Raw genomic sequence first — 24,206 nt, forward strand, 5'->3', positions numbered from 1 at the left:
TTTTTTTTGTTTTTTTTTTTCTTTATTGCTTCTCGAGGTGACTTCTTTGTCCCAAGGTGAAGATGTTAACTGGTTGATATAGATTGCTGGTCGATGCGTTTAATCCTTTACAGTCGGAGCGGTACGATCTGTTCAAGCGAGCGAAACTGAGGAAAGAGACTCTGCGACGTATTGTGAATCATGCGCTATCACAATCCGTGCCGGCGAGTGTGGTTACTACGATCAATGGATTTACGAAGGTGTTTGCAGGAGAGATCATTGAAAAGGCTCGGACGGTGCAGGCTGAATGGGCGGAGGCACATGATCAGACTGCGATAGCTGCTTTTGAAGCTGAGGAGGCCGCGACAATGGCGCGAGCTGCGAATGCATCGGCTTCTGGCACACCAGGTCCCGGTACGCCGGGGCCCGGCGGACTGTCTCAGGTGAAACATGAATCCTCGATTTCCTCGTCTTTCCCTCCCACACGTGCCTCCGGGACACCAGTGCCATCCGGTGTAGCAGGTTCGCAGCAGACGGTGAATGGCACTGCACAATCTACACGGGAGAGGATATTCAAGATGCCTCCTAATCCTCACCGGGGACAACTACTTCCGTCGCATTTGCGAGAGGCTTTACGACGCTGGAAGCGGGATGGAGAGGGAGGCGGGGTCGGGTTCTCCGGACTGAGTATGGGCAATCTGGGAGTTCGGGGATCGGTGACGTGGGGAGCAGGCAGTGTTGGTGGACGACGCATTTTCCGCTAAAAAGAGCAGTGCTTTCTCGATCTAGATCTCTTTATGACGTGATGAAGGGCGCAGCCATTCGGATTCTGAAATAAACTTTTGGTCGTTTTACGACTTTCAGTGTCTGGAGCTTAAGCAGCTACTGTCTTCTCAATTTGAAAAGATGCTCTCGCCCACGGCGCCTCCTTGCAATGTTCTGCTGGTCAAATCGATCTGGGAATCATCTGTGATGGAGCATACATATAAACAGTGGAGGCCGCCGACCCGCTCCTGGTATACCAGGAGATAACATTGCGTCTCCTTAACCCGCACTCCCAAGCTATCAATGGGCGCAACAAGGCAATATTGAGCCTCCTCAGCCCCCTCAATTGAGTTCTGCGTCAGGGGATACACTGTGCTCCCGGCATTTCCTCGCGTCCAGAGGCTCAAATATAATAGTACATATTAGATCTTCAATGACATATTATAACGTTTAATTCATCGAGTGAGGGAAAGAGCTTCTCTTCGGGCGTGAGACGACCATGACCGGGACATTAAGCCTGCACACCCCTTGCAATCCATCAGGATGCCAACTCATGCGTCCTAGCTGACGTCGTCAATTCCGCAGGACGAGAAGGATTCTTCCACTGCTCCGTCTCCTGCTGTTGGATGCCATACATCGAATTACTCCCAGCCACAGACGAAGGAACAGCCCCATTCCCCCCATCCCAACCACAACCGGCAGTAGTAGCAGCAGCAACAGCAAGACTCTTCGTCCTAGCCCTCCTCTCCCAAAGTGCCCAAGCGATCGCTCCCAGAGCAATAACACCCAAGGGCACACCAACACCAGCCCCAATAGCGACATCTCTCGAGCTCGAGCTCGAGGAGGAGGAGGAGGAGGACGACGACGACGATGAAGATGATGATGGCGATGGCGATGACGACGACGTGCTATTCGACGCGCTCGTCGACGCACTCAACGATGACACGTTCGCCAGCGCCGCATACCCAGCAACAAGGGTAGCGTCCGGCACGAAGAAGGGACTCCCCGAATCCGAACTACAGGTCACCTCGGAGCCGTTGCTTACGGGGTCATTGCAGCAGTATTCGGCTAGTTTGTTACTGTTTAGGCCCACTGGGAAGAGAGAGGAACCTGAGCTGCGGGAGACATTTGCTATTTTGGGCGCGGGGGGGGGGTTTTTTGTGGTTAGTTTGCATTGGATCTTTTTTGAGTCGTCCCACAATATACAATATGATATGGATGATAAGACATACTACAAAATTGCGGACAATTATCCGAGTTCCAGTTCGGATCTGTACAGGCGCCCCGGGACAGGACGTACGGTTGAATGGCGACGTTTAGACACAAGTTATTCGAGAGACAGAGATTCCCGGAGCGGCAGCAGGGAGCGTATTTGTCGTCGGAGCAGGGGACATCCTCTGTTGCTGGTGTACCGTCGGGCCAGTAGCATGTTTGGACGCTGGAGACTGATTGGATTAAGAGGAAGAAGAAGAAGAAGAAGAAGAAGAGATACAACGGTGGCGGCAGATTCATGGCGGCTTTTGTGATGGTTGTTTTTGGCGGTTGATATATGGGGAACCATGAAATGCAGAGTCAGTAACCCTGGTCGAGGGGGGGGGGGGGGGGGGGGGGGGGGGGGGGGGGGGGGGGGGGGGGGGGGGGGGGGGGGGGGGGGGGGGGGGGGGAAGGAGGGAGGAGTTGGGTTGTCTGTCAAATTTATCCTAGTTTCTAGTGTCAGATACTATTTAATAGATTGATTATCTGAAAGGGATGGCAGGAGACGCTAAGCGATTGCTGAGCTGACGCCTTGAATCAACGTGCATGAAGCATTTGCCAATCAGAGGGAAAACTATTGCTATTCCAGTAAGAGATTGGAAGATCTTCATTCATGTCGGTATTGGTAATTACAATGGTCTTGTTTGCACTCAAGGCTTGACTGTGTGAGATCCAATCACCTTGCATCTATCCATGTGTTTTATTTTTGGAGAGAGAAAAACGCCGAAAGCTAGGAAGTACTAAGTACTAGTAGTAGTACTCCGTAAGTATGCCTTGTGCCGAAGTCCCGACCATCTTTCATGTACGTTTAATACTAGTATACTATTCTTCAGGATAGCCAGCCATGACCAATAACTAGTACAGTATTTTCCAATCCCCTACCACCCAAACACCATTAAATTATCGCGTCCCGAGTCAAACTCATGAAGCCATATCAGACACGACAATGTCACCTCCAAAAGATAGAAAACTATCTGCCCTATCTGCCGAATCAGATCAGCCTCCGTTGGCCTTAAACAGTTGGACAAGAAAAGATATACTGAAAACCCACCATACTGAACATGACGATATCAATCAGGGCAATTCGCATCGCAATGTCGATCTGGAGTAGCGCCACAATCATTCAAGGTGGATAATTCTAAACGTCATGGGCTCCCTAGCATCCTATAGTCTATGGCGGCGCGGACGTTGGTCGTCGAGACGAATAAGTCCCCTCCGGACAACCTCCACGATAAGGATGATTATGATGGTGGAGACGAGCAATTCGAGCCACTGCACCAAGTAACCGTTATATGCATCCTCCAAAGCCATCCTAGATAAGCATTAGGTTTGTCCCGTGCATTAGACAGAAGTTGGGTAGGATGAGGGGAAGGCTCAGCCGTCTATCAGGCTTTCTTGTCTTACAGATCACTGGTAATTGTTGAAGTCCTTATTCCTATACCCTATCACTCAGTTCTTTGTTCAGAAATTCAGATCAGAGTTTGTATGCTCACCAAAGAGAATGATATCAGAGCAGCTGTTCACTAAGAGGTAGTACCTAAGTGTCCTCATCGATGAGAATGAGACCGAAAGAGATGCTGTCAAGGGAATGTTGATGAAAGGATTCTGTTCTCGGCGATGTGCTATCATGACCATCATTGTCAAGGCGACTAAGCAACGAGTCAGCGACGATGTGTAAATGAGATGTGAAACTCATCACAGCAAACAAGGACCTCACCCTAACAATCTTAGACAACGTGCGCTGTGGGATCCATCATTCACATGATGGCAAACACTCTTCTTTTTTGTCTCTTGCAGTCTTTCATGGCCGTGCTTTCTCAGCTGCTGCTCAATGTGTCAAATTACTCAGTCAGTAAGAAGAGTGTCGTCCGACGTCTCTGGTCGACCCTGCCTTGTTCTGGGCTCTGGGAAGCCTGCAGCTGGGCTTACGATAAATTGGCGTGTCCTCGAGACAGGGCTACGATCCCGCTGGGGAAAAATCCCTTATCGGGCCCAGAGGATAATTTGAAGGTCGCGACAGTGGTCTTCCTGATTGGTAAGCTGAAAGTGTGTCCCTAGAAAAGAAAAAAAAAAAAAGCGGCCTCATCTTATCAGTGCACAGGAGGTCCGGGCTCTGGAAAGAGTACTATTGCAACCAGGCTGGCTGCCGACCTGGGCCTTGTCCATCTGAATCCCGAGGAGATCATTAGTCGTCTAGAGGTCGCCGGCCCCGAGGACGAGTGGCTTGTAGTGAAACACACTATGGACGAGAACGGGACTGTTCCGGACGATATACTCAGCCTTCTTTTGAAGATAGAAATATCCAAGCATCTAAACGCACACCAGAGTGTGTTTCTGATCGAGGCCTTTCCCAGGTCATATGCGCAGTTCATGGAATTCACCAATGTGAGTTAGCCCTAAGTGCTGAGGCCTTCCTAACCGCGTCATTAGATCTGTGACTACGGCCTTACTATCAGCCTTGACGTATCCTCTGCCACGTTGATGAGGCGCTTTTTGTTAGAGACTCAGTCATTCTCGGCGAGAGTGGCACAAATGGAGGATTTCCTTAAACGCGAAGACGCTTTTGCTGGAGCAGAACTTGCACTCTATCCACACGCCAATTTCACGGATGGTCTTGTCAAGGTACGTGAAGCGGATTCTGCAGGCAGGCTTGACATGGATCCTGATCGGCGACAGGTTTGCGCTGAGTTGAAGGTTGAAGAATTTTACCCACATCTGAAAGATCTCGTCGCGGTACGACTAGGGATCTAAATCTGAAGGAAGATCCGTACACTAACATGACCTAGAGAAAGCTCACCAGTCCTGAAACGACTCTCTGGGTCAAAGAACTGGGCATGGAAATGGTGTCCCCGGTAGATCACTTTGAGTCTTAGACTCAGCTCCTTTGACTTGCTCTCAACCCAGCAGTCGTCCAAGGTCAGGTGTTTTCCAGTTGGGTTCCTTGTCATGCAACCACGGGCCACTACTCTTATAGAGAAGGTTTGCATTTCGAGCTTTCTTTGGTGTAGTATAGTGCACTGGTTGATGGTGTTGTTGCCGCTGGGGGCAAAAAAAAAAAAAAAAAAAAAAAAAGAAAGAGTACCAAACGTTTGTTCTAACATTCGACCTGTTAACAAGTAGTCTGCGCAACTGAGAGACAGCCCATAAGGGTGGATGTTCTATTTAATCTGAATTCATTCTAAGTAACACATAAAACAGAGAGCTGAATGGTACACGCCATATTATACAATGAAATAGAGTCTCAATATGTAGATGGCCGACTATGTGGCATAACCTCGTGCTCACCTTTGCTTGGAGTTTTTGAATGCGGAACGAGCCTTCTCTCTTTCAAGCTCCAGAGCTCTGAGGTGGGCCTCTCGTCGCGCATGGTTTCTCTCCTCCCGTTTCCAGTCTTCTTCCTCTTTCCTCCTCTGCTCATAGTCTGCCGCTAATTTGCGGTCCTTCTCGCTGAGCCGAGGGGGTTCCGCCAGCGACCCGTCTGCATTCTTCTTGGGCTCATTGCCCATTGCCGAGTCTAGTTTTCCCTTTACATCCGTTGTAAGATTATCGTAATTCTTTTTGACGCTATCGAGCGTACGGTCGACGAAGCTAAGCTTTTGGCCCTCCTCTACTGTAGGCACTTGCATACTTTTATCCGCCTTCTGGGTGTCGAGGATCATGCGGATCGCTCTGCCATGCTCCTCGGGTGTCATTCCGGTGTTTTCTGCTGGCTTTTTGGGAATTGCAATGTTGGCAAATCGCCGGAAACTGTTAGAGGAAAGCATGTATGCTTGTCCCAAAGCAAACACACCGGTCGATAGGAAGTAAAGCTGAAGGGCACTAGGGAAGAAGGACATAAATGCGAAAGAAAAGGCAGGCATTCCATAGAGAACAGCTCTGCCGACGGGTGAGTTCGCCATTTGGTTCATACCGTTCTCTCCGCCTTTCTGTGATAATAGTTAGCTTTGCCTCTCGGAGTATAGAGAGGCATACCCGATCATACCTTGAAAGACAGATACATGGCAAATGCTGTAGCAGCTGGAAGCAGAAAATACGGATCCGCAACCGTGAGATCCTTGATCCAGCCAACGGACTCCACAGCCAATCCGGGCACTGGCAAAGAAGTCATTCCCTTGACAACTCTATAACAACCGAAACCCAACGGAAGCTGAATAAATGGTATCATTGTCTTATAGAACTTAATACCATGGGCACTGTGGAGTTGCTGCAGCTCCGCTCTCGCTTGCATCATGTCCGCATGCCTCTTCTCGTTTGCAGCCTGGGCCATCTTGGCCCGGAGGGGTGCAACAACGTCTTTCAAATTGTGTATTTTGGTGGAGACATCCGCTGCGCTGAGCATTGGTTTCAGCAGAGCCAAACGGACCAAAAGTCCCGTTCCAACAATACTAGCCCACCATGGAAAACCAGCCCAGATGTGGAAATGCTCGATGAAGTATTCAATCATGGACGAAGGACCCCAGCCGTAGTCGAGTCCTAGGTCTTTCAGGTATCCAATCTTCTCAGGAATGGCAGTGATGTCAAAGTCAGAAAGATCGGATGCTGGTTCAGGTGCGGCCGTGTCTACAGCGGTTGCAGCAGTGGCTGTCGACGCAGAGGCAGTGGAAGCGGTGGAATTGAATCGTGCGGCCGACGCATGATGAATGGAGGAGGCAGGCCTCCAGGACAAGTTTCCTGTAAGCGATTGGTTCAATCTCCCATATCGTACAGGGAATCCCGAAGCATGGGAACGGAATGAAGACATCTGTCAATGTTTAGTATTTGCCGACGGGGGAGAACGCATCCCGATTAACGAACCGATCGACTGGAGCGTGAGAAGGTAGTCAATCGCTGCCGGGCAATGGCAGGCATAGCGCCACGCCCTTTCAGGCCAGCTCCTCCCAGCATCATTGCAGTTAGAGCCCACGGAGAGACAAAAGTCGAACTATGCACTGGGGATAGCGTTCCAGAAGGGAAGAAGCGCGACAACGTCCGATTGATCGGACTTTTTGCGCCAAGCCCGTTTTTTCTGCCGGGCGGCCGGAGAACCCCAGGCTTTTACCGGCTTATTTATATAGATAGTACAATATATCGGCCAAAATAGTAATGATAATGATGATGATGGTAGACTAGCTGTCGCTCAATCAGAGGACTGTACAGCTGCAGCTAAGTCATCGCTCTCATGCCAAACTCGGGGTGCTTCGCCAGACGCCATCCAGTCAGACAGTACAAGTACTACTCATGCCTTAGGATCTATGTACATTTATAATTCCCACGTATACGTCCCATGCTGTAGTAAAAGATAACCAAGGAATCTTGCTAACAATTCTGTTTCTGTTGTTGTGCTTTTCAGTGTGAGCGCGGTCGCGGAGTTTTATAGTGAGCTTCCAGCACCTATCTTATTCCAAAGACGCCGTGTCTCGCAAGCTGTTATTCCTCCGTGATGGAACTTCTCGAACCTCCAAACCAGGCCCGGCTGGTCTCCGATAGGTAGGGAAGATCTGGTGGCAAGATTACAATATTAGCATGGTCCTTTGAAAGTATGCGGAAACCCCGTTTGCAGCCAGGGGCGTACAACAGAAACCGATCAGGTAATAGTACCTTTGTGCCAGACCATCCTAGGCGGAAGGCTGCTTCATGTGCAAATAGTTCACCAAAGCCCAGCATGAGTCCATTCACGAAGGGAAGAACCAGATTGATGGCAGCGCCTCGCAAGATGCTCCAGATTGTAGGGGGTTTGTAGAGGATCAGAGGGGAGCTTGACGTCGACTCGGATAACTCATTGTTGGCCGAATAGTTCTCCGAGTCTGAACGAATGGTCAACCCGGATTCGTAGAGCTCGACGCTCGAGCTTGTGTGGTCACCCGAAGCCATGATGCGGGGGTAAAGGAAGAACGCGCCGTCAACCAACGAGTGCGGATCGGAGATTGGTCGTAGGGGGGAGGATCAACGGCAGATGGCAGTAATTTGGCTCGGAAGGATAAGTTCAAAGAGACGGGATCGGATTCTAAACCCTTTCTGGCATAAATAAGGAGCGTCCCAGGATTTGCTGGATCTGGCTAGAATTGCATTTTTCTAATACCTTCCTCGTCATATATGTTGATGCTTGGATACACCTGACCGGTTATGTAATCAGGCACTGCATGCCGCTTCAACGAAACACCAAAAAACTAATCAGATTATGGTACTGCTCTTTACTGAAAGGTCATAGCTGGCGATCAAAGATATGTCATATTTTCACTCAGGGTATCATGACGCCTCATCCACAAGGGAACATGGCATGATTTGTTGCGTCACTTTAGTACTAAAAGTTGAGCAATTATAGTAATACGTACTCTCTCCAATCGGTTTAGTTACTACGATGGGGACCCAATGGAACAAACGGCGATGATTGGGTACTGAGAGTACTGGTTGAGATGCCACCTGTAGTTCTGTGTATCGTAGCAAGTGCAGAGCACTAAGTCGGACATCCATTTCTGTTTAAGTATACTGGGTAGGGATACTTAGATATACCATGCATTATATGTTCCAACAAAGAAACGAACTTCATTCCCCAAGCTGGAAGGCATGTGTCCCCCACTGATTCCTGAGGCAGCCATGGAAGATCCCCTCTTCCGATGACCAATCAGGTAACAGTGACGTACCTCATTGGTCCCTCGATTGTTGTTCTTCAGCTTTCTCGGAGATGAACTAAGCATCATCTCGCATATCTTGCACTCCATTCACTCGGATTCCCCTTATTTAGTTCCTCCTTCAAATATTCTGGTCTCATCACAAATTCACCCGCGCTTTTACTGAAACTAGCTGATAACGCTACAAGCTGCTGGGTTTTTAAATATACCGTCAGCATGGAGCGTAATCCCACCATTCAAGATGAGGACGTCTCTCAGTTTTGTGCTATGACCGGAGTACGTCCTGAGCATGTAAGACTCTCTTCCCTTTCGCGCATGCATCTATCCGTCGCTAACTTGTCTTGTTTCAAAGGCACAGGAGTACCTCGCAGCCAATGGAGGGGATCTTGAGGCCGCGGTGACTGAATTCTTTGCCGAACAGGATGAAGCTTTACAGGAGGGAAACACAGGCGCTGGCCAGACTCTTGGAGAAAGCGAATCTGCGCCGTCCGCAGGCCAGTCCCTAGGTGGCAGCTCCTCTCAGTCACCATCCTTTACCCCGCAACCATCCTCCACATCACGCAAATCCGCCCCGAAAAAGAAGTTCGCGACACTGGGTGATTTCTCCTCCGGTGGCGGCGATGACTCGGAGGAGGAAGATGACGCAGTGAACCAGGATTTGTTTGCTGGTGGTGAAAAGTCTGGACTAGCTGTGCAGAACCCTGATGATATCAAGAAGAAGATCATCGAAAAAGCAAGACGGTTAGTCAGGTCGCTTCTGTAAAGCAGACGTTTGTAGGTCGTGAAAGGCTAAACATCTCTTAGGTCTCAAGTCCCAGCATCTGATGACTCGGAACCCCGACGGTCCTTCTTTACAGGTCCCGCTCGTACTCTCGGCGGCGATGACACTCCCAGTCGGGTCATCGACGTTCCTAACGAACCTGCCGCGCGACTACCACAGCGCGTTCAGCGGACACTACACTTCTGGGCTGATGGGTTCTCTGTGGACGACGGTGATCTTTACCACTCTGATGACCCCCGAAACGCGGAAATTCTCGATGGTATTCGCCAGGGTCGCGCTCCCCTTTCCATCATGAATGTGCAACCGGGTCAAGAGGTCGATGTGGAGATCAAACAGCATGAGGAGAAATACGTGAAACCAAAACCAAAATACAAGCCCTTCGCTGGTCCTGGACAACGTCTCGGAAGCCCGACCCCGGGTGTGAGAACGCCAACTCCTCCGACTGCCCCTGCTGCCGGCCAGATCAACTCAGAGCCTGCCAAGCCTAGTGTGGATGAATCGCAGCCGATTATCACCCTTCAGGTTCGTCTTGGTGACGGAACACGCCTGACGTCCCGATTCAACACCACGCATACCATCGGGGATGTCTATCAGTTTGTCTCTGCTGCCAGTTCGGATAGCCAGAGCCGTCCCTGGGTGCTGATGACCACATTCCCAAGTAAAGAGCTTACTGACAAGACGGCTGCCCTTGGAGATCTGGCCGAGTTTAAGCGAGGAGGTGTCGTGATACAGAAATGGCAATGAAGAGTTGGCACATGGTCCACCATTATAGACTACACAGGTTGGGTGGGGCGGGCTCGATTGTTTTCAAAAGTCTGAAGCCGAGGGTCGAGAACATTACAGTTTTCTACCAGAATCGAAGTTGTTGGATGATTCATGATAGCAAGCAATTTAGACCATTGACTTGTCTCCCGAGAGCACTAATGAAACATGAAAGATGCCATGTTGAGTAATGACCGAGACTGACGCTAGTACCTTAGAAGTTGTACGATTTCAGAACCTTGATCTGTTTGAATCCTCCCTTGTAGAACCCCCTTGAGTAGCAGATACTATATACAGTGGACGTTTATAGGTATTTTTAAATGGAGAGATGGCAAACAGACCACCCAATGGGAACGATTCCAAGTCAATCAGTGATTGCATGATTGATAAGCAAAATTAAATCCACTCCGCAGAATGACGCAGAAATCCCGCGGCGAAATCGGCTTTTGCCATCTTATCAGCAACTCCAACCAACCATGCATGGAATCTGATATCCATCACCACTACGCCCGAGAAAAACAATTGCTACCGGCCAAATGCCTCTAGACGGTGTCAAAAATATCGTGCTGGTGAGTCTTACTCAATTCATTTAGAAACCAAAACAGTAAAGAAAAAAAGATGCCCCTCATCGCTTATCGATAACGATCATCTCTGGTTCACACTCATTCAGAACAAAAGCGATGTCTGGCTGTATAGCGGGCATATTGACCTTAAAAAACTAAACAGGCTATAACAAGCAACATAGACACTAACATAAATCACAACCACAGGTTCTATCCGGCAAAGGAGGCGTCGGCAAATCCTCCGTCACCCTCCAACTCGCACTGGCCCTCACCCTACAAGGCAAGTCAGTCGGTATACTCGATATCGACCTAACGGGCCCCTCGATCCCCCGTCTCGTGGGACTCGAAGATGCAAAGATCACCCAAGCGCCCGGGGGCTGGGTCCCCGTAACAGTGCATCCGGCGTCTACAAACGACGGTGCACAACGAGGTTCGCTCCGCTGCATGTCACTGGGGTTCCTGCTCCGCGATCGCGGCGACGCTGTCATCTGGCGCGGGCCGAAGAAAACAGCCATGATCCGACAGTTCCTGTCTGACGTTTATTGGGGGCAGACGGACTACCTCCTCGTAGATACGCCGCCTGGCACGAGTGATGAACATATTGCTTTAGCGGAACAGTTACTTAGATCAGCAACCACGAATCCGGCTGCTGCGTCGCCGACTATGCCGAGACTGGCGGGTGCGGTTTTGGTTACCACGCCCCAGGCGGTTGCGACGTCTGATGTTCGGAAGGAGGTGAATTTCTGTGTGAAGACGCAGATTCCTATGCTAGGTGTTATTGAGAATATGTCGGGTTATACGTGTCCGTGTTGTGGGGAGGTGACGAATTTGTTTTCGAGCGGTGGGGGGCAGGTGATGGCTCAGGAGACAGGCGTGAAGTTTTTGGGCGCTGTGCCTGTGGATATCCAGTTTGGAGAGTTAGTGGAGGGGAAGGTGGTTGACGAGAGTGACGATGAAGATGCAGACGGTACACAGTCGGGGCAGAGACAAGAGCAGAAGCAGGATGCGGTGATGGATGAGAGGCCGTTGGTGGAAAGATATAAGGATTGTTGGTCATATACCCGGTTTGAGGGATTTGCGAAAACACTGCTATCTGAGATAGAGGTTGGCGTGGCGAACTAGTCTTTTCTTCATGGTTCCTACTGGTCTGGGTTCATTGTTTAGAGGGCTTGTTCTCATGTTTATTATACCACCTTTGCATATGAGACTGGAGTTTATATTGCTTCTTAGACTCTGCTGTGTCTGATTTACTGTCTCGCTATTTTCTCCGAACAACACTAGGCATGAGGACAGCAGAAGCTGGAGAGATTCACATAATACTTATCCCACATCTTATCCTAGTCGTAATTGTGAAAAATCATCAATGACTGTACTTATCCTTCATAATGTGCATCATCATCATCATCATCAGCAGCAGCAGCCGTGACCAATAAAAGTAGATACATTTACATCATAGAGAACATAAGTCGTTAATCATCATTTGTATATACCCCAGAAGAGTCCAGGTCCTGCTGTCGCTCAAGCATTGCGCGCAATCTCATCTCCGCTGTTGGCAGAGTTTGACTGGAATTTGACCCGTCGCGCACAGCATATTTTAGCCAGCCGAAGACATCCGTCAACACAGATAGCCCTACTGCCGACAAAACCCAGCTTCTTCGCGCTATATCGGAATCTAGGTTGCTGCCAAAGAAGGGCTGGCTTTGAATAGCATGAGGTTCCGTTCCCAAAAGACGTCCATCGGCCTGGGCATCTAGAAGAACCTCAGACACAAGGGCCGGTGTTTGAATAAGTCGTCTTCGATCGTCTATGCTCAATTCAGCATTCGTTGCCAGCAATACCCGGCCGCATGATCTTGGCCTGGATGCAATCTCTCGCGTTGTAGGAAGTGGCCCCAACGCAGAAGCCGAATCCAAGATAGTACTAAAGCCCATCGACCGTGGAGTGTCAGGGTGTACTTGGACGGACGACACTTCTACACCGTAGAACGGTGGCATGGATTCAAATCCTGCGTTACGAGACGCTCTACTTTGCCGAGCATTATCCATCAAGCCAAATGGCATAGGTGAGGGGTGATTCCTCCCGTCCATAACGCTATGGTCATCATCGTAAATAACCACATTGTCGTTAGCCTGTCTTTCATGTTCCGAGCTAGCTTCGTCCACGGGCATTAGGCCGCCAGGGGGCGCCCGGATTTCGCCTAGGGGCGCTATATGGCTACCATATTCGTTGGCTAAACTGAGCTTACTCCGTCCACAGATCTCCCCAATTGAGTCCAAGGTATGGCGGATATTAGGTTCAATAGCCCGTAGGATGCCATCGATGCTGAAGTCCTCGTCCAAAGGAAGGTCTGGCCCTCGCCTTGGGGTTTCAGCGCGGCCTGCGAATGGGAACGACCGCCGTAGAGACATCTTTGACGATTTCGCACTATCCCCAGGGCCGCCGGAATAGGCCCGAACTAGGACGGGCTGCGAGGGTGAGGTCGAGTGGCCACCGCCAGTTTGGGTTACTTGTCGGTGATCCCACGAGAGGGGCCTGGAATCTTCACTCAAGTGACGCAAAGCAGTCGTGCGATACGCCCGAGCAGAGTCGTCTAGAGCTGACTCGTAACGATAAGAGTTTGTTTGTTGAGATGGACCGGCAGTCCCAACGACTGGGTGGGAGTGAGCAAGAGGAAACCGAGGCCATCTCTGACGTGACAAGGAAGAATGGATTTCATCAGGGTGGGTGAACAGTCTTCTGCCTGACTTATAATCCATTGTACGGACAAGGTTATTCACAACCACTTGTCGTCGATGCAGTGTTCGTCTGTATGTACAGAGCTCACTACTAAAGTGACGCAGAAGACCACAGAGGGAATAATGCAAACACCCTTCACCAGCAGTGCCTTGTCATAAGCCCCACTCTCACACCAGTTCGCGGCAAATTCGTTGAACGGCAGCAGTGTATACCTGTCAGACAGTAGTAGATAGGTCTCTGAACCACGTATACACGCCGCCATGCATTACTTGGAGACACGGCTGCAACTGAGACACGCAAGGAATGTTATGGTGGCATACGTTAAGGGAGCATGATCACACCTGTTGCAAAACGGGAGCTCTCGGATAGTACGCTGATTGACTGGTTTTGACGGGAAGATGCAGTTCATGCGCTGGTCGAATAATAATAAGTTTTGATAGTTTAGCCGGTGAAACCAAATCCGGAACTGAAATAGTGCAACATCCTAACCCCTACTTGAGTTACTACAGCTACTTTGTATATAAAATTTTTAGTCTATTTTTATGTTTATGTTTATTTTTTATATTTTGATTTTCTTCTAATGAGAACATCTCCTGCATTTACTGTCAATGGGGGCTCAAAGCCAGGACTTTTAAGGTTTATTACAGTATTGTACAATGATTTTGAAGATCGACTTTCCAATTATGAGATGAGTGTTGCTAGAGCTTCGATCTACTGCTTTCTCCTATGCTTCTAGCTACAAGATGCCTAAAATCAGATGTATATAATAGTCTCTATAGATCCCCTTCCATTGTTGAACCGGTGGAACCAGACCATAAAGGGAAAGCGTTCCAAAGGTCATTCCATTCCGGCCAACTACTTACCTTACAACCTACTGCCTAACAGTACGTACTTGCCCCAGAGCCCGAGAACGACCTACCTTCTACAACTACTCCACAACAAGGCTTCTTTTTCGACTGATCTCTACGAACTCCCGGTAGATCTTTACATACTCCCAAACTTTCTTTCCATCGCTCCACTTGCACGTGTAAAGATTACAATGAATAAGTTTCGCGTATGCAAAACCCCGTTTGATCGTTGTTGGTCCCCACCATAAACTCCTTGTTGATTCACCGTAATGCGACAGTTTGGCGACTCGGACGAGTCTACCTCCGACCTCGACGACGATACCTCCGGACTCCCTTTTCCTGAGCCATTGTCCCGTTCCTCCTTTCTCGCCCCCGACTTTGACCCCGCAAAGTACCTGTCCTCCCTGACAAACCGCCACCAGAGCCTTGAAGACCTACGGCAGGAATTACGCGACTTGGACCAACTGCTTAGTCGGGAGTTACTGGACCTGGTGAATGAGAATTACCAGGATTTTCTGTCGCTTGGGATTGCACTGCAAGGAGGGGAAGAGAAGGTAGAGCAAGTCCGAGTTGGACTGTTGACATTTCAACGGGATGTCCAGTCCATCCGCGATAAGGTTGACGCCCGGTGTCGAGAGGTAGAGCAACTGGTGGAAGAGAAGAAGCGCCTACGGAAGAATGCAAATGTTGGGAGAGCTTTGTTGGATTACGCCGATCGGGTTGACGAACTAGAAAGGAAACTGATGATTGGAGACACCACACCTGTGCGCCAAGGCGATGCTGCTAAGGACCTCGATACGGATTCCGATCTACTGGACAGTGAAAGCGGGGAGAGCGAAGATGAAGCGATCCCGGACGGCGCATCAGCCACGCCCCTGGTATCACTGAAAAGGCTCGAGCATCACATTCAAAAATATGTATACTTGACAAGATTGTCGTCGCGGATAGGTGACGATCATCCGTTCCTGGTCAGTCAACAGCCACGACTGTCGAAAATTAGATCTGCAGTACTCTTGGACCTTAAAACTGCGCTCGAACAAGCGAAGATCGCGGGCGAGAAACGGGATACAAAAACGCTGGCCGTATTGCGTCTCTACAAACTCATGGGGGAGGACACCAGTGCAGTATCTGCACTGAAGAAACTGAAAATATAGAACCCGTCTGGTACATGAACCAGGCTTTTGCATAGCGTTGGCGTTTGGGGTGTTGGGTTCTCCAGGAATATATGAAACAATACCATTATACACCGTGTCCTTCCTAATATAACATAATCTGTACACCCAAAAACGCGCAGAACTTGAAGCTATTTTACAGACCGCTCAAAGATGCAGTATCAGGGGAATTGTCGGATTTGAACTCTCCGTTCAAACTGAAACCAGGGCCATTGGTCGAGCTCAGCACCTAATCGTAGTCAGCTAAGTTGATACATGTGGTTTCAGAGTAGAGGCCAGCCTACCACTTCGTAGATCTCCTTGTTTATGCGGTCATTGAGGCCTGCCGCATCCTTCTTGATCTGCTCGAGAGTGGCGCGCAGATTGTCTCGCAACTGCTCGGGGGTGAATGCCAGCTGCCCAATTGGAAGTCGAATGACAGCATCTCGCTCCCTGTATACCGTACCACCACGCAGCATTTCAACTCTCGAAGCGACGTCTTCAACAACGGTACCTGTCTTTGCGCTGGGCATCAGTCCTCTAGGACCGAGGACCCTGCCCAGTCCGGCCCTGTTCAAGGCCTCCAAGCTATCCGGGTGACAGATCAGACGATCGAACTCAATGATGCCCTTTTTCACATTATCAAAAACCTCTTGTTCTCCGACAAGGACGGCTCCAGCCGCACGAGCCTCCTTCTCATGCCTAGATCCAGCAGGGCAGACGACACAGATCCGTGATTCTGTTTGGACTGAATGAGGAAACCGGAGCATGTTGCGGATCACTGGACCGTCTTTCATCGTCTTCAACCGGATGTGGACTTCGTATTTGGAGGTAGCTGGTTCGCGGCCGACTTCGAACGCACGAAGATACCTAACAGATTCTACGTCAGTAAAAAGATGAAATGTGGACATGGCCAGACACGTTATACGTACCTCATAGCATCGCAAAGAGCGTATTGATCAAGATCCTTCAGATCCCTTTGCTTGAACTCACGAGGACCCTTCTTTGTCTTCTTACTCTTTTCCTTGTTCTTTTTACCTTGGGCTTGAGGATTGTTCTTGGCTCCTCGAACCTGCTGAAAGCTGGAGAGGAGAGGGGCCATTGACCCCTGGCGAAGCGGAGAGCGGCATGACGACAAGAGACTCCTTGCCGCGGTGGGCATGAGTGAACTGTAGGAAGCCATTGCGGTGGCTATAAGATGTGACTTCCCGGTGTTCATGCGGAAAGGGAATGTTTTCTGCCCGAGAGCTCTCCGACCTGCGGGCGGCGCGCGGAGAAATGTGACGCCGGCGGAACCCCGATTGAGTCAAATGCCCCTCCAAGTATTTCACGATGCTTTTCTCCCCTCCACACAAGGTCTAGAAGGAGACATTCGGATTTTTACCAGTGAATTCGGAGGCACCATGTCTAATATGCAGTTGACCTTGGCCACCAAGGCCAACCAGGCTTCTCTGCTTCCTGTTCTTCTTGTCGCAACCTCTATCAATGAAGCACGACCATCCCCGGTGATTAACATCACCTACGAGGATAAGGCTGTTCTTGAACAGGGCGACAAGGCTGTTGCTCAGTTCACCGGTGTCAGCGGAACTCCTGTTTTCGGAACAGTGAACGCTATCCAGGAGTTGCTCAAGGACTTTCCGTTCCTCAACTCGAAGGATCAGAAGCTGGTACGTTACATATCTTTATAACTCCAGTCTATGGTTGCTACCCTTCTACGGTTTGGGGCCATTCGTCTAATAATGCTACTAGGAGAATGAGTGGCTTTCTCAGCTTGATACCTTTACTACCCTCGACTTCAAGGCCCTTGATCCTTTGCTCCAGCGCCTTAATACCCATCTCCTTCTCCGGTCCTTCATCGTCGGATACTCGCTTTCCACAGCTGACATTGCCTTGTGGGGTGCTCTCCGCGGAAACCGTGTCGGTATCTCTGCTATCAGAAAGGGAGCTCTTGTCAACTTGACTCGGTGGTTTACCTTCTTGGAAGACCTCTGTCCGTGGGCCACATCTACCGTTGAGGCGCTGAATGCCGCAGCAAAGGACAAAAAGGCTACCAAGGGCAAGGAAGGCGGTGCTAACTACGACGTTGCGCTTCTAAACACTGATAAGGGTGTCGTGACCCGGTTCCCCCCTGAGCCTTCAGGATATCTCCACATTGGTCACGCCAAAGCAGCCCTTCTCAACGATTATTTCGCCCACGAGAAGTACAATGGCACATTGCTTGTCCGCTTCGATGACAGTGAGTTCACCTCCACCCTACAACATCGTTGACGACCTTCTCACATCTGTCAAGCCAACCCTACCAAGGAAAACTCCGAGTTTCAGGATGCTATCGTTGAAGATCTTGCTCTCATGGGTATCAAGCCCGACAAGATGAGCTATACTAGTGACTACTTTGACCAGCTCTACGAGTATGGTGTGCAGATCATCAAGGATGGAAAAGCATACGCCGACGATACAGACAAGGAGACCATGGCGGCGCAGAGAATGGATGGTCTGCCTAGTAAGCGTCGTGATGCTACTGTTGAGGAGAACCTTGCTCGATTCGAGGAAATGAGAAAGGGCTCTCCTGAGGGTCTTGGCTGGTGCATTCGTGCCAAGGTATCTAAGGTTTATATCTTCACTTCAGGAAATTTTTCTCACATCAGTCTTTAGATCTCCGTCGATGACAAGAACAAGGCTCTCAGAGATCCTGTTATCTACCGCTCCAACCCTGACCCACACCACCGCACGGGCACCAAGTGGAAGATCTACCCCACTTATGACTTTGCATGCCCTATTGTCGACTCTATTGAAGGTGTTACTCATGCTCTTAGAACCATTGAGTACCGTGATCGCAACCCTCAGTACCAGTGGATGCTGGACGCTCTCAAACTCCGCTCGGTGCAGATCTGGGACTTTGCTCGTATGAACTTCATCCGAACCCTTCTGTCCAAGCGCAAGCTTACTAAGCTTGTTAACGAGGGCGTTGTCTGGGGCTGGGATGACCCTAGGTTCCCTACAATCCGTGGTATCAGAAGACGAGGCATGACCATCCCTGCTCTGAGGGAGTTCATTCTCAGACAAGGCCCTAGCAAGAATATTACAAACCTTGACTGGACCCTCATCTGGGCGACAAACAAGAAGTATATTGACCCAGTTGCACCTCGCCATACCGCCCTTCTTCAGAAAGACGTTGTCAAGGCAACTATTAAGGGAGCTCCCGCACCCTACACTGAAGAGAAGCCCAAGCATATTAAGAACCCTTCAGTTGGCATGAAGAAGGTCGCCTACAGTGGATCCATCCTCCTTGACCAGGAGGATGCCAAGAGCTTCAAGCAGGATGAGGAGATCACCTTGATGAACTGGGGCAACGCCATCGTTCGCCAGATTGTGACTGACCCTAGCTCCGGTGTTGTTAAGGAGCTCGTGTTGGAGCTGCACCTGGAAGGTGATTTCAAGAAGACCGAGAAGAAGGTCACTTGGCTGTCTACTGACCAAGACCTGGTCCCCGTGGAATTGGTCGACTTCGACTACCTTCTCAACAAGGATACCTTGCAGGAGGATGATGCTCTGGAGGACGTCCTGAACAGGAACACCGAGTTCAGGGAGGATGCTACTGCTGACTGCAATGTTGCTGAGCTGAAGGAGGGCGACATCATCCAGTTTGAGCGTAAGGGATTTTACCGTGTGGACAAGGCTTACGCACCGGGCCAGCCGGCTGTTTTGTTCTACATCCCTACGGGAAAGACCAACGGTAAATAAATGTCCAGTCTCAGTTGGGGTTCGCTCATAGTACGAGTCACGAAGATATGCTAGAAGACGTTCTGAAATAGAAAAGTCCATTACGCATACCAGTCCGAAATGGTGGCATAGTATTGGTTATACGTTGTACTCTGGGTGTAGCAGCCACGGAAGTTAAATTGGACAAATAAACTTCATCGCACCCATAGAAAACAGGAGGAGAAGCGGTAAGTTAAGTACTAAGTGTGCCGGTTCTACTACTACTACTACTACTGAGTAGTAGGAGGTAAGTCGCATTGTTTTACACAATAGTGATGACGGCACGGTATCAGACAATCGTCGGACTGGATTAGGTTGTATCAGAATCCAATCCCAAGGAGGGGGAAGTATGTAGTCATGGAAGGTATGTAGGATTGAGATTTCAACACGACAGTATACATGATAGAGTGGATGATGAGAGGATTACGTCGTGAGATCCCTAGCCGGAAGCGTTAGGAAGGGAAGTCTGGAAGGACATTGATGTTGGAATTAAAATTTAGTTCCCGGTCAAGGTTACATTTTATACAAGACGCTCACGTTGGAAAGTGTCAAACGGGAAGAGTTACGGAGTTGGTAAGGTTCATTAGTAGGGACGGACACTGGAAGGCAACTACTAGTACTAGTCCCAACTCGGACTGGCGCCTTTCCCAGGCAGTAGCGCCGATCACTTGATTTAAAGTCGAATCCAACCTTCCACTCTTGCCCGCAACATATCATATCCTTCCCATTGGTCTATACCTTCTCATCGCTCATAGGCTTTCGTGGTGGTTGTTACACTCCCGACGATTATAAGCGAGCAAGAGTGAAACCTTTCGAACTCTCGTGTCCCCACCATCAGTTACCGTTTTATAGGAAGGTCTCCTGGCCAGGTCTTCCGTGGGTCCCCGGCTCTCTTTCCGCTGGCATTTCAGGTCTAGAACCCTGGGTATCCTCCTCGTGTCAGGTGGTTCTTCTAGAGTCAATTCTTTGCGTTGTGTATCTGAATGCCTGGGCATAGAAATGCCAGAGCGAATGGGCTCTGATGTTTCCCTGGCCTCTCGTTCATATACTTCAGCCGGGTTATTTCGGATAGGTCACCACCGTCTCATACGTCAAAACCATTGAGGATATTCTAATTCACACCCAAATTGACTTTGCGCTCGACCGGTGCACGCAGCCATGTCTGGTCAAAGTACAGTATGGGCTTGCCCTCGACCTTATTTAGCCTCTATCACAACTTGACTAGCCGGAAGCTTCCTAGGATCTACTACGTCAGCATGATAGTCTGTATGTAGTATGACTGTCCCAATCCGTCTGAGGGTTGGCCCTGTACACGGAGTTGGTGGTTATTGTAGCCCCCTTTGCCCTCACGGAAGGGAAATGCGAAAAATCTTTGCGCGTTCTTGTTCTTACTAGTGCCCACAAGGGGAGATTCTTCTCGTTCGCTGTATGTTCGATCATTCTGTGAGAGCACTCGTTTTTGTAACCCAATTCGCTCCCCTTGGCCGGTTGAATAAGCGTTGGGCACATTAGGTGAAGCCCTGCTGCCCCTGGCAAGTAACCGAGAGCAAAATGGCCGAGCAAGGCGGTGCCTCGAATGACGTGGAACGGGTAGCTCAAGCACCAGGATCTCAGGGTCGACTTTCTACCTCTGAGGGACGCGCATCTAGACGTATCTCCCGAGTGTCTTACAAGGAAGATTGGGCCAATCTTGACGAATATGGCAAGCTTGTCAAGTACGCATCGACCTACCGCGAGGGCGGTCGAGGCGATGAAACACAGGGAGAGGAAGAGGTGAGAAGAGTCTGGTATGCTCCCTGGAAGAAACGCAAGGTCCTCGTTCGACATGTGGAACAAGACAATGGCCAGTTCCCGGAAGATTGGCTACTCACCGACATCCATCAAGGTCTGTCCAGCAATGAGGTCTCAGATAGGCGTCGCAGAGCGGGATGGAACGAGCTGGTGTCGGAGAAGGAGAATCCCATCGCCAAGATCTTGTCATACTTTAGGGGCCCTATTTTGTATGGTAAGTCATATTGGCTTACATTAAGCGCGTTCCATTCCATTGAGCGATTCGTGCAACTGACCCATCGCAGTTATGGAGCTGGCTGTCCTTCTTGCAGCAGGTCTAGATGACTGGATCGATTTCGGTGTCATCATTGGTATCCTGTGTCTGAACGCGGCTGTCGGTTGGTACCAAGAGAAACAAGCTGCCGATGTTGTCGCCAGCCTCAAGGGAGATATTGCAATGAGGACAACAGTCGTCCGTGATGGCCAGGAACAGGAGATTCTGGCCCGCGAGCTCGTACCCGGTGATGTGGTATGTTCGGCAATCTCAAACTGACCTCTCTGAAGCCTGCGCTAGGGCACTGACACAGATGGCAGATTATAATTGGCGACGGCCAAGTTGTCCCCGCTGATGCACGGATAATTTGTGATGTGAACGATCCAAACGGATGGGAAGAATTCAAGACAATGCAACATCAGGGTGACCTAAGCAGCACATCCGAATCCGATATTGAAGAAGCTGAAGGTGAAAAGGAAAAGAACAAAGAAGGTGATAATGAAAAGCCACAGAAGCCCAAGAAGCGAGGTTACCCTATTCTGGCTTGTGATCATTCAGCTATCACTGGAGAGTCTCTGGCAGTTGATCGTTATATGGGCGAAATGATCTATTACACGACTGGGTGTAAGCGTGGGAAAGCATATGCCGTTGTACAGACTTCTGCAAAGCTCTCGTTCGTGGGTAGAACAGCGACCATGGTGCAGGCGGCCCAAGGTGCAGGCCATTTCGAAAAGGTCATGGATAACATCGGTACATCACTTCTCATTCTCGTCATGGCATGGATCCTGGCTGCATGGATTGGCGGTTTCTTCCGGCATATCCCAATTGCTTCCCCTCGCCAGCAAACGCTTCTCCACTATACCCTGGCTTTGCTGATTGTCGGTGTCCCCGTCGGCCTCCCCGTCGTTACAACCACTACTATGGCCGTAGGAGCAGCTTACCTTGCAAAGAAAAAGGCTATTGTGCAGAAGCTTACTGCAATTGAGTCGCTTGCGGTAGGTTAGCAGCGATATCTCCTGCCCCGACGAAAATGCTAATAACTCATTATAGGGCGTTGATGTCTTGTGTTCCGATAAAACCGGCACTCTTACAGCAAACAAGCTGAGCATTCGGAACCCATATGTGGCCGAAGGTGTGGATGTCGACTGGATGTTTGCCGTGGCAGTTTTAGCGTCGTCCCACAACATCGATTCGCTAGATCCGATTGACAAGGTTACTATTCTGACCCTTAGGCAGTACCCCAAGGCACGGGAGATTCTGCGCAGAGGATGGAAGACGGAAAAATTCCAACCATTTGACCCGGTTTCAAAGCGTATCGTGACCATCGCCAGTTGTGATGGAATCAGATATACCTGCACAAAGGGCGCACCCAAGGCTGTGCTCCAGTTGACAAACTGTCCTAAGCAGACTGCCGATTTGTACAAAGCCAAAGCGCAGGAATTTGCACACAGAGGCTTCCGCTCTCTGGGAGTTGCAGTCCAGAAAGAAGGAGAAGAATGGACCCTCCTCGGTATGCTGCCGATGTTTGATCCGCCCCGAGAGGACACCGCGCAAACAATCCACGAGGCACAGAATTTGGGCATCAGCGTCAAAATGCTTACAGGTGACGCATTAGCTATCGCTAAAGAGACTTGCAAAATGCTAGCCCTTGGAACCAAAGTATATAATTCAGACAAGCTCATTCATGGAGGGCTTAGCGGTGCAATGGCAGGAGACCTGGTGGAAAAAGCAGATGGTTTTGCAGAGGTCTTCCCTGAACACAAATTTCAAGTTGTTCAGATGCTTCAGGACCGAGGCCATCTCACTGCGATGACTGGTGACGGTGTTAATGATGCGCCTTCATTGAAGAAATCTGACTGCGGCATTGCAGTAGAAGGAGCTACAGAGGCAGCACAATCTGCTTCAGACATTGTCTTCTTGGAACCAGGCCTGTCAACAATCATTGATTCGATTAAAGTTGCTCGGCAAATTTTCCATCGCATGAAGGCATATATCCAATATCGTATTGCTCTCTGCTTGCATTTAGAGATCTACCTGGTCACGTCGATGATAATCATCAACGAGAGCATCCGTGTTGAGTTGGTGGTCTTCCTTGCTCTGTTCGCAGATCTTGCCACTGTTGCGGTTGCTTATGATAATGCATCGTTTGAGCTGCGGCCTGTGCAATGGCAACTTCCGAAGATCTGGTTCATTTCATGTCTGCTAGGCCTCTTGCTTGCCCTGGGGACTTGGGTAGTTCGCGGTACTATGTTCCTCCCGTCGGGTGGTATTATTCAAAACTGGGGCTCGATCCAAGAAGTGATCTTCCTCGAAGTTGCTCTCACAGAAAATTGGCTTATTTTCATCACGCGTGGCGCCGACACGTGGCCTTCAATCCACCTAGTTACCGCCATTCTGGGAGTGGACGTTTTGGCAACCATGTTCTGCTTGTTTGGTTGGTTCACGAACCAAGATATGCCCACCAGGCCCGCCGACAAATTCGTTGAAACAACGAATGGCTGGACTGATATTGTTACGGTGGTCCGAATCTGGGGCTACTCTCTGGGCGTGACCATTGTTATCGCATTGGTTTATTTCATGCTCAACAGGTTCAAATGGCTTGATGACCTGGGTCGAGAGAAGCGCGATAAGGGTGACCTTAAAATAGAAAATCTGCTTGGTCATCTTGCCCGCTTGACCGTCGAGTATGAGAGGCCTGGACAGCCGCCAGCTCGATTCTACTTGGCTGCTCCCAAGGAGGAAGAGGAGGTTGAGTAATAAAATTTCCCTGATATGACTTGCGCAAGCCTCAAGTAATGGTAATATGCAACATAATGATGGCGGTGGAGAAGTGTAAGCTCATGATAATAGGTATTGGATGGAGGGCTATACAAAATTTACAGATCATTAACCTTTTATCAATCACTAATGGTTTCATGACTTAGGGATTTTGTAGTTTAATTGGAAATACACCTAA

At 49.7% G+C, this 24,206-nt stretch overlaps 12 protein-coding genes across 12 annotated transcripts; 7 read left to right on the forward strand and 5 right to left on the reverse strand.

The window, feature by feature from the left end:
- Positions 1-83: 83 nt before the first annotated feature.
- On the forward strand, positions 84-743 carry BDV27DRAFT_128878 (transcription initiation factor TFIID subunit 11 family protein; the record flags this gene model as incomplete). The annotated part of the gene is made up of 1 exon (XM_032067069.1): positions 84-743. A coding segment is annotated over one exon (660 nt), but the record flags the coding sequence as incomplete, so codon positions are not given.
- A 269-nt stretch (positions 744-1,012) lies between these two features.
- BDV27DRAFT_117479 (uncharacterized protein) lies at positions 1,013-2,345 on the reverse strand. The gene is made up of 2 exons (XM_032064703.1): positions 1,977-2,345; positions 1,013-1,875 (listed from the first exon to the last, which is right to left on the reverse strand). Exons 1-2 carry the CDS (start codon positions 2,254-2,256, stop codon positions 1,283-1,285), a joined length of 873 nt encoding a protein of 290 aa, XP_031927207.1. The 5' UTR covers positions 2,257-2,345; the 3' UTR covers positions 1,013-1,282.
- Positions 2,346-3,309: 964 nt separating this feature from the next.
- Positions 3,310-4,871, forward strand: BDV27DRAFT_172544 (adenylate kinase family protein; the record flags this gene model as incomplete). Its single annotated transcript, XM_032075890.1, has 4 exons — positions 3,310-4,033; positions 4,100-4,383; positions 4,429-4,620; positions 4,785-4,871. Exons 1-4 carry the CDS (start codon positions 3,760-3,762, stop codon positions 4,869-4,871), a joined length of 837 nt encoding a protein of 278 aa, XP_031927208.1. The 5' UTR covers positions 3,310-3,759.
- Positions 4,872-5,106: 235 nt separating this feature from the next.
- BDV27DRAFT_128882 (membrane insertase OXA1) lies at positions 5,107-6,931 on the reverse strand. Its single transcript, XM_032067070.1, has 3 exons — positions 6,793-6,931; positions 5,981-6,739; positions 5,107-5,924 (listed from the first exon to the last, which is right to left on the reverse strand). The coding sequence occupies exons 1-3, from the start codon at positions 6,883-6,885 to the stop codon at positions 5,280-5,282; spliced, it is 1,497 nt and encodes a 498-aa protein (XP_031927209.1). The 5' UTR covers positions 6,886-6,931; the 3' UTR covers positions 5,107-5,279.
- A 97-nt stretch (positions 6,932-7,028) lies between these two features.
- On the reverse strand, positions 7,029-8,234 carry BDV27DRAFT_128884 (TOM13-domain-containing protein). Its single transcript, XM_032067071.1, has 3 exons — positions 8,057-8,234; positions 7,576-7,981; positions 7,029-7,475 (listed from the first exon to the last, which is right to left on the reverse strand). Exons 2-3 carry the CDS (start codon positions 7,846-7,848, stop codon positions 7,374-7,376), a joined length of 375 nt encoding a protein of 124 aa, XP_031927210.1. The 5' UTR covers positions 7,849-7,981; positions 8,057-8,234; the 3' UTR covers positions 7,029-7,373.
- Positions 8,235-8,476: 242 nt separating this feature from the next.
- Positions 8,477-10,355, forward strand: BDV27DRAFT_128885 (protein phosphatase regulator SHP1). Its single transcript, XM_032067072.1, has 3 exons — positions 8,477-8,897; positions 8,959-9,347; positions 9,411-10,355. Exons 1-3 carry the CDS (start codon positions 8,823-8,825, stop codon positions 10,129-10,131), a joined length of 1,185 nt encoding a protein of 394 aa, XP_031927211.1. The 5' UTR covers positions 8,477-8,822; the 3' UTR covers positions 10,132-10,355.
- Positions 10,356-10,685: 330 nt separating this feature from the next.
- Positions 10,686-11,834, forward strand: BDV27DRAFT_158104 (Mrp/NBP35 family ATP-binding protein; the record flags this gene model as incomplete). The annotated part of the gene is made up of 2 exons (XM_032072624.1): positions 10,686-10,718; positions 10,920-11,834. The coding sequence occupies 2 exons, from the start codon at positions 10,686-10,688 to the stop codon at positions 11,832-11,834; spliced, it is 948 nt and encodes a 315-aa protein (XP_031927212.1).
- Positions 11,835-12,040: 206 nt separating this feature from the next.
- BDV27DRAFT_117518 (uncharacterized protein) lies at positions 12,041-13,817 on the reverse strand. The gene has a single exon (XM_032064704.1). The coding sequence runs from the start codon at positions 13,466-13,468 to the stop codon at positions 12,182-12,184; it is 1,287 nt and encodes a 428-aa protein (XP_031927213.1). The 5' UTR covers positions 13,469-13,817; the 3' UTR covers positions 12,041-12,181.
- Positions 13,818-14,487: 670 nt separating this feature from the next.
- Positions 14,488-15,450, forward strand: BDV27DRAFT_145522 (COG2 family protein; the record flags this gene model as incomplete). Its single annotated transcript, XM_032070422.1, has 2 exons — positions 14,488-14,502; positions 14,575-15,450. 2 exons carry the CDS (start codon positions 14,488-14,490, stop codon positions 15,448-15,450), a joined length of 891 nt encoding a protein of 296 aa, XP_031927214.1.
- Positions 15,451-15,497: 47 nt separating this feature from the next.
- On the reverse strand, positions 15,498-16,658 carry BDV27DRAFT_117529 (mitochondrial 54S ribosomal protein uL1m). Its single transcript, XM_032064706.1, has 3 exons — positions 16,380-16,658; positions 15,753-16,317; positions 15,498-15,697 (listed from the first exon to the last, which is right to left on the reverse strand). The coding sequence occupies exons 1-3, from the start codon at positions 16,628-16,630 to the stop codon at positions 15,605-15,607; spliced, it is 909 nt and encodes a 302-aa protein (XP_031927215.1). The 5' UTR covers positions 16,631-16,658; the 3' UTR covers positions 15,498-15,604.
- A 122-nt stretch (positions 16,659-16,780) lies between these two features.
- On the forward strand, positions 16,781-19,723 carry BDV27DRAFT_128888 (glutamate--tRNA ligase GUS1). The gene is made up of 4 exons (XM_032067073.1): positions 16,781-17,114; positions 17,197-17,683; positions 17,738-18,045; positions 18,100-19,723. Exons 1-4 carry the CDS (start codon positions 16,851-16,853, stop codon positions 19,186-19,188), a joined length of 2,148 nt encoding a protein of 715 aa, XP_031927216.1. The 5' UTR covers positions 16,781-16,850; the 3' UTR covers positions 19,189-19,723.
- Positions 19,724-20,479: 756 nt separating this feature from the next.
- Positions 20,480-24,189, forward strand: BDV27DRAFT_117549 (putative plasma membrane H(+)ATPase). The gene is made up of 4 exons (XM_032064707.1): positions 20,480-21,211; positions 21,282-21,505; positions 21,571-22,245; positions 22,301-24,189. The coding sequence occupies exons 1-4, from the start codon at positions 20,758-20,760 to the stop codon at positions 24,005-24,007; spliced, it is 3,060 nt and encodes a 1,019-aa protein (XP_031927217.1). The 5' UTR covers positions 20,480-20,757; the 3' UTR covers positions 24,008-24,189.
- Positions 24,190-24,206: the final 17 nt, after the last annotated feature.

The sequence above is a fragment of the Aspergillus caelatus genome, assembly GCF_009193585.1.
Source record: "Aspergillus caelatus strain CBS 763.97 unplaced genomic scaffold BDV27scaffold_96, whole genome shotgun sequence".
Taxonomy (NCBI): Eukaryota; Fungi; Ascomycota; class Eurotiomycetes; order Eurotiales; family Aspergillaceae; genus Aspergillus; species Aspergillus caelatus.